The sequence below is a fragment of the Neofelis nebulosa genome, chromosome 3 (genome assembly GCF_028018385.1).
Source record: "Neofelis nebulosa isolate mNeoNeb1 chromosome 3, mNeoNeb1.pri, whole genome shotgun sequence".
Lineage (NCBI taxonomy): Eukaryota > Metazoa > Chordata > Mammalia > Carnivora > Felidae > Neofelis > Neofelis nebulosa.
In genome coordinates, this window is record NC_080784.1 from 146881403 (window position 1) to 146894837 (window position 13435).

At 40.8% G+C, this 13435-nt stretch overlaps 1 protein-coding gene across 2 annotated transcripts; it reads right to left on the reverse strand.

Moving 5' to 3' along the window:
* Positions 1-629: 629 nt before the first annotated feature.
* Positions 630-13189, reverse strand: AREG (amphiregulin). 2 transcript variants are annotated; one of them, XM_058722280.1, is made up of 7 exons: positions 13091-13189; positions 10503-10623; positions 9232-9477; positions 6434-6635; positions 5311-5466; positions 2669-2768; positions 630-888 (listed from the first exon to the last, which is right to left on the reverse strand). In XM_058722280.1, the coding sequence occupies exons 1-6, from the start codon at positions 13148-13150 to the stop codon at positions 2675-2677; spliced, it is 879 nt and encodes a 292-aa protein (XP_058578263.1). In that variant the 5' UTR covers positions 13151-13189; the 3' UTR covers positions 630-888; positions 2669-2674. The 2 variants fall into 2 exon arrangements, with proteins under 2 accessions (XP_058578263.1, XP_058578262.1); XM_058722279.1 differs by lacking the exon at positions 13091-13189 and having other exon boundaries at positions 10503-11165.
* Between the last annotated feature and the right edge of the window lie 246 nt (positions 13190-13435).

The window sequence follows — 13435 nt, forward strand, 5'->3', positions numbered from 1 at the left end:
AAGGTTGGCTCATTTTGCTTTGTGTGCAGGTAACTTAGTTGGCCAGTCAGGAACCAAAGTCTGGGTCATTCCAAGGAATTCATGTTCTTGAAGGAGCACTCACCACAAATGCACATGTATTTGTTTAAAATAATGTAAAAAAAAAAAAAATAGTAGCCATGGGAGGAAAAGGAGGAATGGGTGTTAGTGCTTTATAGATTCATGTCATGATATTAGAGAAAGAAGGTCTCTTAATATGTCCTGATTCTTTTGAAGTGCCTCATTTGTAATCTTGACACTTATTCTTGTCTGTGATGATGATCATGATCGGGCAGTGGATTTTCTTTCTTTTCTAATATCTGTGTCTACTGTGACAGAGAGGGAGGACTACATGTTGATTTTATAAGTTTTTAAAAGACCAGGACTTGGAGTAAGTTCTACACAGAATAAGAAAGGCTGGTTTAAGATATTAGTATTTGTAGGAGGACTAAATGACTCTAGTTTATAATTTTTCCATGAAGAATGCTTTCTAAGAAAAGAAGTAAGTTTTGAAGGTTACAACGGAAGGAGCTTTCGAAATGATCGCCTAAGTGTTAGGAGAAAAATACCCTACAGCCTTGCAGTCTCAAAACTAATATTCAAACTCTCAATCTCTTTGCTTAAAAAAGTTTAATAAGCTGTAAAATAAATACACTTCCATTAAATATTAAATAAATTATTTACAACTTGAAAAAATACTTTTTATCTCCATGCATCTTTATGTACAGAAATAAGACTTAGCATAAAAAGTGGCAATTGAAAGTTTAAAACCATCAGAACGAAAAGGTTCCGTTTTCTTATGATCCACCGAAAAGAGGAGCCAGCGCATCACTCGTGGTTGTGACTTGGCAGTGACTCCGATCCGATACCCTGTTCAAAAATACAATAAAATATTAGCGAGAAGCTCTATTTCATTAGGGCTTTAAGAAAACATCCAAAAAAATCAGGAATCAGAATTTCTGTCCATTTCGAATGTATTGTGAAAAATGCTAAGAGCTTTGCAGAGACAGACTATCACTTGGACTTGAATTCCTCTTTCACACCTGCTTTGGTTATGGGCCTACTTAGGTGGAGGATTACATATGCTGAAGCCTGTTTCATCAAATTCTGCCTGATGAAAACCAACAACACTCATGGGAATTAGTTTTCCTAACCAAATCTGTGCAGTGGACATAATTAAAAAGAAAGATGAGGTGGCATAGTATATTTGTGATATACAGTTAATTTGGGATAATTAGTACCAAGGGCATAATAACAGTAGCTACCAGTTAATAGCTGCCACTACGTGCCAGGCCAGCATATTCCTTTTCCAAAAATCATTTCAGACCTCCTTTGAGAGATTTCAGTTGCACTAAAGAACCAAAAAGCTCCCTTTATTCATGTTGGTGGTCTTAGCTTAAGACCAACACAATAATAAATTCTGCCACGCTAAGTACTGAGTACAGCCTTGGCTGGCATAGATAATCAGCCACTTCATGAGTTACTGAGCTGGCATACTAATTCAGTAATAGGCTCAGAACATAATACTTGTGCTTAACCAATGCGAAACAGTGCTTCTCCACGCATCTGCAGTGTTCACTAGAAAGGGAAATTCTGGATTTAGTAGATTTAGGGTTTGGTTTAGGAATATGCACATCTAAATGGCATCTCAAGTGATTCTTAAGCCCATGAAGGTAGAGTATCGATGGTTTAAGGATGTGACATCCTTCCTGAATGTCTGAGGAAATGGAGTTCTTCCTTCTGACCAATTTTAAATGTGTCCTCGATCTCTTCGCCTGCTCTCTCTCTCTGGAAGTTTGCTTCCTCAGCTGTCCACTTTAGTTATTAATAAAACATTCCTCTCTATAGCTCCTTACCTTTCCTACAACATGCTAAACTCTGCCTCTTTCCAAAAAAAAAAAAAAAAAAAAAAAACCACAACAACTTATAAACAAGAACTATAATATATCTTAACCAAGGTATATTTCAAATCTGTACCCTCTGCCCCCTTCTGACTTCCTTTCTTTAAAAGGATATTCATCCTGTTCCCGCCACTTTCTCATGTTTGTGGTCACGCACCCTGCCTTGGCTCTCCACCATGTGAGCTCAACCTATCATTCCAACCTTCTCTCCAACACCCATCTGAATTAGGCCATTTTTCACAAGTTTCTCAGGTGACCTCGTCCATCTCACAGTATGAATCTTCCTCTCCCTTCATAATTGCTTGTCCCAATCTCATCAGTCTTTGGAGGCTCACTTCCAATGCCTACATATAGCATCCTGTCCTGCTCCCTACACACATCCCATGGCACTTTGTCTCCTTCACTGGAAACTCTTCATATTCCTTTCATATGACATAATTTACTGGCCCTAGCATTCTGGTTCCTTACACTATATTCTATCTACTAAACACTAACTGCGTTGAAAAGAGGATCTGTGTCTGCCTCATTTTTACATCTGTTATGATACTAGGACATAGTCTTTTCTCACTACTGAACCTATCTCATGCTCAAAAACTAAGGCTTTCATGTAGCCAATGTTCACAGTGTATCCATAATTGAGGACACTTACTTTCCTCACTTTTCTTGAGGTAACCAATACTGTATTTTTCAAAATTATAGGATATGATTTAAAGTTGTCTTTTCAAACCCAAACCTGTACCATTCATTACCTTCCGTTATGCTATGGCATGTACATTTCCATTTTCTTGTCGAAGTTTCTTTCGTTCTTCAGCTTCTCCTTCATATTCCCTGAAGTATCGTTTTCGAAGCCTTCAGAGAACAAGATATTCTATGGTCATCAAAGTTCTATTCATCTCCGTATTGACTGGGGTTTTCGTGAGTACAGGGAGTTCCTTTCTGCGAGTCCTCATGGACCATTACACTGTATCCTACACCAAACCAAAACTTAAACCCAGCTCTAGAATATTTTATAACTGTTCTTTTTAAGGGGATGCTCATGGTGACTTTATATAAACATATTCCCAGAGTACTGGGATTTAAGTAGATATGCCCTGAGACACAAACTTTCAAAAGGTATGGAACACGTTGTTATGTGTTGGTATTTTTTTTTCAATGGCTGACACACGATATTAGGTTAGTTTCAGAGGTATAACATAATGATTCGACAAGTCTATACATTATGCTAGTCTCCCCACAATTGTAGCTACCATCTGTCACCATGCAACACTATTACAATAGGGACTATATTCCCTATACTGTGCCTTTCATTCCCAGGACTTATTCATCCCATAGCTGCAAGCCTGTATCTCCCACTCCCCTTCACCCATTTTGCCCATGTCCCCACTCCCTCCCCTCTGGCAACCACCAGCTGGTTCTCTGTATTTATGGGTCTATTTCTGCTTTTTGTTTGTTTATTCATTTGTTTGGTTTTTCAGATTCCGCACGTAAGTGAAATGATTTTGTCTTTCTTCGTGAAATCAATTTGTCTTTGTCTGACTTTCACTTAGCATTATACCCCTAAGTCCATTCATGTTGTTTCGAATGGCAAGATCTCATTCTTTTTTCATCAACACTTAGCACAGTTGCCATGTGTTAACTGGAGGAAGAAAAAGATGGTATAGTTTTACCACGAAAGGACTTTACACTTGTACAAACTAATTGAAATGGTTAGAGTTTTTCCAAACAAGTTGGGTTTTCTTGATTTCTAAATATAATAAATACTTCCTTTTAGTTTTATTTATTTTTACTTTCTGTTAAAATTCAATTGTTTAAAACAGTCTTGGTGCTGTACAAGAAATTCTATTTTTGGTAGGTCTTTAGTCCACCCACTAAATGTTCCTACTAAAATCGTAAAAACTTTGACATGATGTTTGGGAAAAAAATTCAACTACGGAAAAACGGCAAAATGTGGCTTGGGCTAGTGTTTGCTATATGTTCCAAACACAAGAATATGGGAGAAAAGGAGAAAAGTCACTGCTTGGTTTTAGGAGTGCCAACGTGACAAAAGTTTTTCCACACTTTTCCAAAGGATTATTAAATATTTCAACCTGAACGATCACAAGGTTAAATAATTATTTCAAAACATCTTTCCTATCTGGCTATTTTTTCCCTTCTATCCTTCTATGTCAAACAATAATGATTCATCTGAGAATATTTTTCCTGAACACGTTTGCATATCTGGCTTGAGGTGCTAACAGATCAAAATAATTTCCAGGGTGTGCAAAACAAAATGAAATCACACATCAAACTCTATGTGCATCATAAAAGTTTTTTTTTTATGTGTCTTTTTATTATTATCTAATCTGCATCTTAAATAATAGTAAACAATGGCAGAAGATAACTCCTTGTTTCCTGAATGGCAGGAGTGGTAGATCATGCACACAGTCCAGTTGTTAAAGTAATTTACCAAGACCTAAAATTAGAATGAGTCTATTGCTTTTCCCAAGCTCTAGTAGCACATGAGTCATTATAGAGCCATTCACGCCCTCCCCCAACTTCCTTAAGTCACTGACTTCTGTTTGACAGACAATGCCATTTTGACATACCCACCAGTGCCTACTACCAGGAACAGTCTACTTCTAACATTCGTTGGTCATGAAGTGTGATGATGTTATTATGAGCACAGGGCAGATACTGCAGGAGTAGAACAGTAACAGAATTGTCCCTGCTTCCTACGCCCTGCCCCTACGGAGGAAATTTTTCTTTCTTTCCTTTCTTTCTTCTCTTTCCCTTTCTTCCTTTCTTTCTCCTTCTTTCTTTCCCTCTTTCTTCTTTCATAATTGAGTTCCCATATTACCTTTAACAATTACAAATAGGCGCACGTTCTATGTAAATCAGTACCGTGCTAGGACATTTCTAACTCCAAATTCTGCGTTTTAACAGAAACACATGTATCTTTTCTTGGCTCCTGGTTTGAAGCTCTTTGTGAGTTTTCGTGCCAAAGCAGGATCTCTGACAACCTACTGTGAACCAGAACCAGGCTGTCATTAGACTCTGGGAAGCTTCCTTAAGCTTAAAGATATTCATAGCGGCTATCAACAGTCTGAGATTAGGAAGTAGCCATGAGTGGAAACAGGACATGAAACACAACCATCTGCTTTTAAGTTCAAAATACTTCTAAGCTTTTTGAAAAATAGCTTTACATATGAAGTTTCAATGGTGGCCGAAGTAATATGTATGTTGACCTAATTCTATGATCTTTGTCAGTGAAGTGTAAAGATATGACCAAGGATCACATGTCACCAATAGAATAATTCATCTAAAATGGGATATAGTACTTTGTGACAGCATACTGAAAATAAACCAACCCGGCATTATTTTATTAGGAATCTTTAAGTTATGCCATACTTACTGGATTGTAATAACAACAGCAATAGCTGTGAAGCTCACGGCAGACACAAAGGCAGCTATGGCGGCTAAAGCGATTTTTGATAAATCACTGTCAACCATGCTGTGAGTCTTCATGGACTTTTCCCCACACCGTTCACCAAAGTAATCCTGATGACATCTGGAAACAACCCACATCCAAAAATTATAATAGTAACTGAAAGCATTCTCTCTATTTTAGCATTTAATTGTAACACTCAAAAAAAAAAAAAAAAAAAGTCATGCCATCTATTTGTATTTCAAAATCAGGAGACAGAATGCATTCAAGCCAAAGATCTATTAGTGTAAGAACAAGTTGAGATTAGTTTGGGTGTGATATTCCAAGAAGACACACCTTTTCATTCTTTGTGCTCCTTTTATGACCACCTGATGAGTTCTGTCACTTATGATGCAGCTAATACATTCCACTATCATTTAATGTGCCAGTAGCTTTTGAGAGGAGGGAGTATAGAGCATTATGTGAAGAGTACCTTTAGGTTCTTTTTTTTAAAAAAAAAGTTTTGCAAACCTTTTGTATATTTTTACATAGTTTGTTTTGTATATTATAAAACCGGGGGTCAGCAAACTGTAGCCAGTGGATCAAATCTGGCCATTCGTCGGGTTTTTTACAGTGTGTAAGCCAAGGATGGTCATTACACTTTAAAATGATTTTACATTTTTAAATGGTTACATTTTAGTTGTAAGTACATACATAACCTCGACTAAAGAAGCCTAAATTATTTGCCAGCCTGGTCCTTTAAGAAAAAGTTTATGGGGGCGCTGGGGTGGCTCAGTCGGTTGAGCATCCGACTTCAGCTCAGGACATGATCTCGCAGTTCGTGGGTTCGAGCCTCACATCGGGCTCTGTGCTGACAGCTCGGAGCTCGGAGCCTGGAGCCTGCTTCGGATTCTGTGTCTCCCTCTCTCTCTGCCCCTCCCCCACTCATGCTCTGTCTCTCTATCTCTGTCAAAAATAAATAAACATTAAAAAAAAAAGAAAATAAAAAGTTTACAGACCCTTGACACTAGAGAAATAAATGGTTTTCTGCATCTAGGAGTTTCAGACCTAGTGTTGTAAATAGATTTCTTTTTAATTTAGGAAAACTTACTTGCATGTTACTGCTCCCAGGTTCTCTATATATTTGCATTCTCCATGAATACAGAAATTTTGGAATTCTGCATCACACGGATTTTTCTTCTTTCTGTTTTTTCTATTTTTTCCATTTTTGCCTCCTTTTTTCTTTCTTTTGGGTTTATCTGAAGTCTTTTCACTTTCTGTCTTGTTTTTCATGGGCTTAACCACCTGTTCAACTGAAAAAAAAAAATAGGCACGATTTATTGACAGCAGTCTCTCTTCATCTTGCATATCATTTTGGAGACATGGAGAAAGAAGTCCTAGCAGTGAGAGCTCATGGGCATGATAACCCTATTTTTCTCATTATTTAACCCAAATTCATATATAATAACTGGTTAAAGAGAATATCTGAATGGTGTGGCGCTTGAAAATCTGAACCTCCTCGTTATTTTATAAGCTTAGAAACATATTTTGAATTTATTTGTACCAGTATTATCACTATTGTTAATAGTATGTACCTGTCTAAAAAAAAAAACGAGGAAATATCTTGCACATTTCTTGAATTTCTTATACATACCAAATTCTTGGTAAGGAGCATTAATTTGATTAAACTCAGATCACGGTTGAGTGTATTGTTATCCAGATGCTATAGATGAGGAAACTGAAGTTGAATGAAGACAAGTTATATGTCCTGGGACATGCAGCTAGAGAATGACAGTGCTGGGGTATCAAAACTTGTCATTCCCCCCTGTCCTATGTTTTCTCGTGGATAGGTCAAGGTTACTGACTAAACTGGTGTTTTAGTGTATCTGTTGATTTTATATATGCATCTCGGTCTTGTGCTCATTATCATAGTTGGGAATTACTGTGTATTACTTGAGGATGGAAAAAACGGAGAATTATATATTAGAATTAATCAATTTTCTCCAACTCCCAGATTATGACAGGTTATAATTATTCATTCCATGGGGCTCATTTCTGTGGTCAATCTATTTGAAAAATAGGAATCTAGAAATATTTGTACCTGATGCTTCTGAGAGTCAGTCATCTTAACTCTTTTGATCTACAGAAACATTCGTTCAGTGTTATTGCTATACAGGGCATAGTTTTCCCACATACTAAATATGGGAGGGAGGAGTGTTCATGTTGGAGCTGTGTGTTTTGTTATACTAGTACCTGAATAGGCTTATCTAAGCAAGTATTTAGCAAACAGAGACCAGTGAAAAGAGGAAGATACCATAATGTCATAATACCATTAGTCATAATGGTCCTGCATAATGTCCCATTAAATAGAAAACATTAGAAATATAGGCAAGTGTATCAAAGATAGAACCCTGTGATCAAGGAAGCGACAAATAAATATTATGAGGATTTTAGCAGGTTATTAGGACATTAATAATAGTCAAATTAGGAGCAATGCTTAACCGGTTGTGCAATTTTTATATTGAAAATTTGGTGATAAATAAGCAACACAAATTAGAATAAGTCCTCTAAAAGAAAACACTTTAAATGAGTATTACTGCACGTTATCAGATACATTGCAAATTGTAGACAGAGACAAATCATCACCACGCTGAAGTGCTGCAACAGACAGCAACCCCAGGGGTTCAACAGCCTTTCAAAGGAGCTCACCCATCAGTTTCCCTGTATTTCACAAGGCACTAGTCAGTTTCACTGCTAACAGTTTATTTGTCCGTTTGAAACGTTAAGGACTTGAAACATCTTTAAGAGAACAGTTTCTCCTCTTATCCTTCCAAAAAGAAATATAAATGAACCTCTTCCCCACCTCACATAAAAGCACAAGTTATTGAACAAGCAGTAAAGTGGAGTGTTCCCTAAAGCTTTTTCCACTTGTCGCTTAACCCAGTCTTTCTCCCTGTGGTATCACCTGCTGTCCCTTCACCAGGTCTGCAAGGCAGACAGAGGGGGAGAAGTCAGGGAAACTAAGGTCAGGAGAGAAGGGGCATTATGTTCTGCCTCCATATTGGATGTCTCTAGGATATTTAGATTTACTGATGACCTCATCTGTCCTGAAACTCCAAAGTAATATGAGGGTAACGAACAATACTTAACCTCTTACTTTGGTACTCTCATTTTAAGCAAATGCTCTTTTTTAAACATCAGATAACAGCAAAAAGGAACAAAACTATGGCTCACTATCATTTAACTAACACATGGAATCTGGGGCTAAATCATGATTTTTAGCAATTTGAAATCCATGCATAGTTGTTCTTTAATATTTCCAGAAGGTTATATTATTATTTTTGTCGTGTTTTAGAAACACTTGTTTTTCAACACCTGGGGTACTTAAAAGCTAAAGTCCAACCCCACTAAAGTCCTTCCCCACTACTTTGTTCTGTTCCCTTATTTGTGTTAAAATGCGGGTTTTTAGGGAATTTCTGTATGGGGAGTAGACACAGAAGCTGATGACTGGTTGATGTCTATGTCTGTCTCTCAGCATGGAGGCTGTGTGGCCCAATGGGAAAGAGCATCGGATCACCATCAAACACTGGAGTTCTCATCCTGGCTCAACTGCTTGCTGGCCGTGGAAGCTTGGGCAAAACCACCTCCTCTAGTTATCATCTTTGTAAAATGCTAACAATTCCTACTTGTAAAGTAGACTTAATAGACATTAACCATTTTTAGAGCTCCAGACATATCAGATGTACCCACACACAGCTCCTTCCATCCTAGCTTCCCCAAGGCATATGCAGCACACGTACACGCAAGAAAACCACTCCGAGAGACAGGGAATGGCTCTTCTTTTGAAGCAGCTTTGCCCATACAAACACACATCTTCTAGGCTATGTTTTCGCCTTATCCTCCACTCACCTCGGACTGAATCATCTACAATATAGCCAGATATTTGTGGTTCGTTATCATACTCTTCTGCATAATCATAGTCGATCCCCGAGGACAGTTCCCTACTAGAAGGCGTTTCACTCACAGGGGAAATCTCCCTTCCTGAGGACCCATTTCTTGGGGTAACCTCAAATCCATCGGCACTGTGGTCCCCAGAAAATGGTTCCCCTTTCCCAGAGGAGGTGTCGTTGGCAGCTGATCCAGCAGCATAATGGGCTGTGGGAGAAAGAACAACGGGAGAAAAGAAAAGGTAGAGCAGAGTGAGTGCCTTTCTCACCAGTCAGCTGGGTTCAGGAGAAATGTTTATCTTCTGATATCAAAGCTGTTATTGCACATGTGCTATTGTTTGGGATTGAGTCACTTATGAAAGCATCTTCACATTCTGCCAACAAGCAAACTCAGCTGCTCCAATTTACAGAGCTGCTTTCATCGAGGTTTTCTTTTCCACAGACGGTCTCCATTACCTTCCACACCAAATAATGCTGCCATATAGGCAAGTCCGTCTAATTACTGAACAGGTAATGTCTGTAGAGTCCCATCACTTCACACGCCAAATGCGTTTGTGTTCGCTAGAATGACCCATTTGAACGGATGGGTTCTAGATATAAATATCAGACTCTCTTGACACGTGTTCATATTTTTAAAAAGGTGACATACATAACTGTAAAACAACATAAATGCTATTTGATAGTAAGGACTCTTCCTGTCAGTGTTTCATTATTCTTGTTCCTACCTAGGGAAGAACCTGGGGGGGGGGCAGGTGAGATTTGGGGGCCTAAAGTTTCAGGCCCCTGGTTTATCTTATAGGTCTCACTAAAGGAGCAACAGGGTGGTGCTTTTACTTCTCCTTGGGAGGGCCTCTAGGAAGGTAAAGGTACAAACAATCACTAGACAGAGGAGATGGAGATTTTAGGCAGGAGTCAGCGCTCCGCGTCCAGGACTTAACTGCTCTAAGACTTAACTGCTCTAAGATCTGCGGAAATCGCTTCACCTTTCTGGACTCGGTTTCTTTTTCTGTAAAAGGCAGAATTTGGAGCACAGGATCTCTGAGGTCTCCTCCAGCTGGACTAAAGTAAAAAATTCGGGAACTCTCCGGCACCCTCTTCCTGACCTGGGACGTCAGAGGCACCTGCCCGCGTTTCTCCTCCTCCCCGGCAGTAACCTTGGGGAGGGCGCTGCCGTGGACGCCTCCCGCCGTGGGAGAAGCGCAGGCCGGCAGTTCGGAGCCGGGATGCCCTCACCTGAGCCCAGGATCAGGAGCGACAGCACCACGGGCGCCGGCGGCAGCAGCGGGGCTCTCATTGGTCCCTCGGCGCGGCGGCGGCGTCGCGGTCTCTGGGGCAACTCGGCCGGGAGTCGCGGCTGGAACAGAAGGTGGCGGAAGAGAGAGGGGAGAGGAGGGAGTGTGCGGCCGTGCTCGCCGCCCGGCCGGGCTCGGGCGCTGGACGAGCGCCTACAGCTCGCCTCGGGATCCCTCGGTTCCGACTCGGGCGCAGGCAAAAGGTGTGCGAACATTCCGGAGGCGCGGCGCGCACCTGCGGCTTTATAGGCCGGGCGGGGACCCGGGCCAGGCCCGTGACGTCACGGCCTCCACTGTGGGTGGAGGAGGGCGGCTGCGCCACAAGAGGTTACTACCCCAAAACCACACGCGGATGGCGGGCGCCCCACCTCCCCGGAGCGTGTAGAGCCACCGGGAGGAAATGGAAATTAAACCCTAGCTGCGAGCTGAGAACACGCCCGCTCCACATTCGAGGGTGGGAGTAGAGTTGGAGAGCTGGTAGCTGACAGTCAAAAGTCCCACTTTCTCAAACCACCTGAAGAACCTCCGTGTAGACTTTGGTTGATCTTAATACTACAAGTGACAGGGATTGATTAGAAGAGTTCCCTATTAAGATGTAGAAGTACTTTAAGACCAAGAGCGATTTAGCAAGGAGAGGCTGATGTCCTTTAACAGAGATTATGAAGTTCGTGAAACGGCTAGAGAGAGCGCCCCCTAATGAGGAGCGACTTTATTTATGATGGGCCCTTTATCCCGACCGCGAGCCCTTTCTTCCCCACTGCTGGAAAGCGGCCAGAATTTCAAATCGTCTCCCCTCCCATTTGTCTGTGTCCCAAGGTCCTTATCAAAATGAGGATTTATTGACCATCTATCATTGCCGAACTATACCCGCTTAAAGGATTACCTGCCCCGTCTCAGTCAGTAACCTTGCTGCTTAAGAATCATTTTTCCCTGTTTTACAAGGAGGACTTGACACCCCTGGTTATGGCAGAAACCAGATGGATTTAAGGTCCTCTGACTCTAAAATCTCTCTCCACTCTGATAAAGGAATTTGGAGTAAACCGATCTTTGTAAAGAGAGCTTCTGGGAAGAACAATACTTGGTCCTAAGGAATAACCACTGCTGGGAGGGTATTGACGTTTAAATGAAGGGGGTGCCCAAGTCTGTGCACCACAAATCCCAGGATAAAACCACCGGCTTTGAGGAAGCCCAGTTAGAATCTGGTAGGGCAGTTAATCCCAACAAGAAGAAAAAATGAAGAGGGTGGGAGCTGCTCAATTCGACTAACTTTGATGGAGACACAGCTCCAGAACTGGATTTTCCTTGACTTGAAGAAAAAAAAGAAAACATCATTCTCCCTCTCTCTAACTGGTTCCTTGTTTTAAAGATACATATCTCTTCCAGTGCAACAGCCCTTTTAGGAGTGTGGATCACAGTACATCTATCCTAATTCTGGGAAACTTTTGTGAAGCTACTTACTTTTTAATGGCATATGGAGGTCGTGGGCTAAATAATACCATACATTTAGCAGGATGAAATAAACAGTCGTGACTCATGCCTTCCCTTCTAGTCAACATTTGCTGAGAGTATATTTGGTGTCATCTGCTTGTTTTATTTTTTTATGTGGGGTGGGGGGTGGAGGCAGTAAAGAGAGCGATTAACTGATCACCGTTCCCTGCTCTCCAGAAGCTCAGTGTGGTGTGGGCCGGAAAAGTAATTCTGTTATGTCAGATGATAAGAAGGATTTGGACTGCCATGGAAAACAAGGATGAAGTTTAGTTTTGCTCCCCCGCTTAATGTCCTTACCAGCAGAAAGCTTAAATGGAAAGAATACCTGCTGACACAGTATGTCCCAAAATGGAAAAAAAGACCAGGAAGACGGCACTGCCCATCCCAGGGTGAAGCAGGGACCTGCTTTGTGGCTGGAGAAGATTCTGATTCAGACAGATTCACAGCCTTGCTCTCACATTTCAAAAGATGGCAGGGATTTTGTTTAGAGTTCAGACTGTGGCGCTGCTCTCCTCTCAGGCTTCGCTTTTGTTCTGGTCCCATTGTTCCCTTTCCCTTACTCTTTCTTCTCAAGTGAGAAGAAGGCAAGTTGTGTGCATGCGTCATCAGAAATGGTTCACTTTGAAGGGAAGTGAGTTCTTTACACCGGAAATTGCTTAATCTTTTTACAACTGGAAATGTGGAGGGTGACGATTTCCGTTGGTATGGGATGGAACATAGAATTATAGGGGCAGATTGCTAGTGCTTAGTATGAGCTGTAAATTCACACCAGTTGGGTAATCATGTACAAATTCCACCACAAAGTAAACCACCTAATATTTGAAAGACTCGGGTTCCTCATCTGAAAATAGAAATAAAGCTACCGACCTGCTGTTAAGCAGATCAGATGAGGTAAGATAACCTATGCAAGCAACACAAAACCTAGCAAATGCGGAGTGCTCAATACATGGCAACTATTATTATTAGCCTTGGCATTATGATAGGTACATTCTATTAATCACATTGAAGAACCAAGTGACTCTTATAAATGGAGCTACTCACAGAGCAAGTGAAATAATCTTCAGTATTTTCAAGCCCATGAACTTTGTACCTACTTCCCATTAACACTAACCATTTTGAACATTTTATGGTTCATCATCGGGTAACATGGGGCGTCATAATGGTTGCACCACAGTGTAGCACCCCTGATGACTCACAGCATTCTGGAATTTGCACATGAGAGGGAAACCTTCCCCATGTCATGTTGGATACTCTACATTCTGCATGCTAAGCAGAGACAGGGAGGAACAACTTCAAGAAATTCAAGTAGAATTCAAGTAGCTACTCTTCTTTATCTTGAACAATTGATGGTTCCCACACCTACTAGGAGGCTAAAGGCAGCTCTAT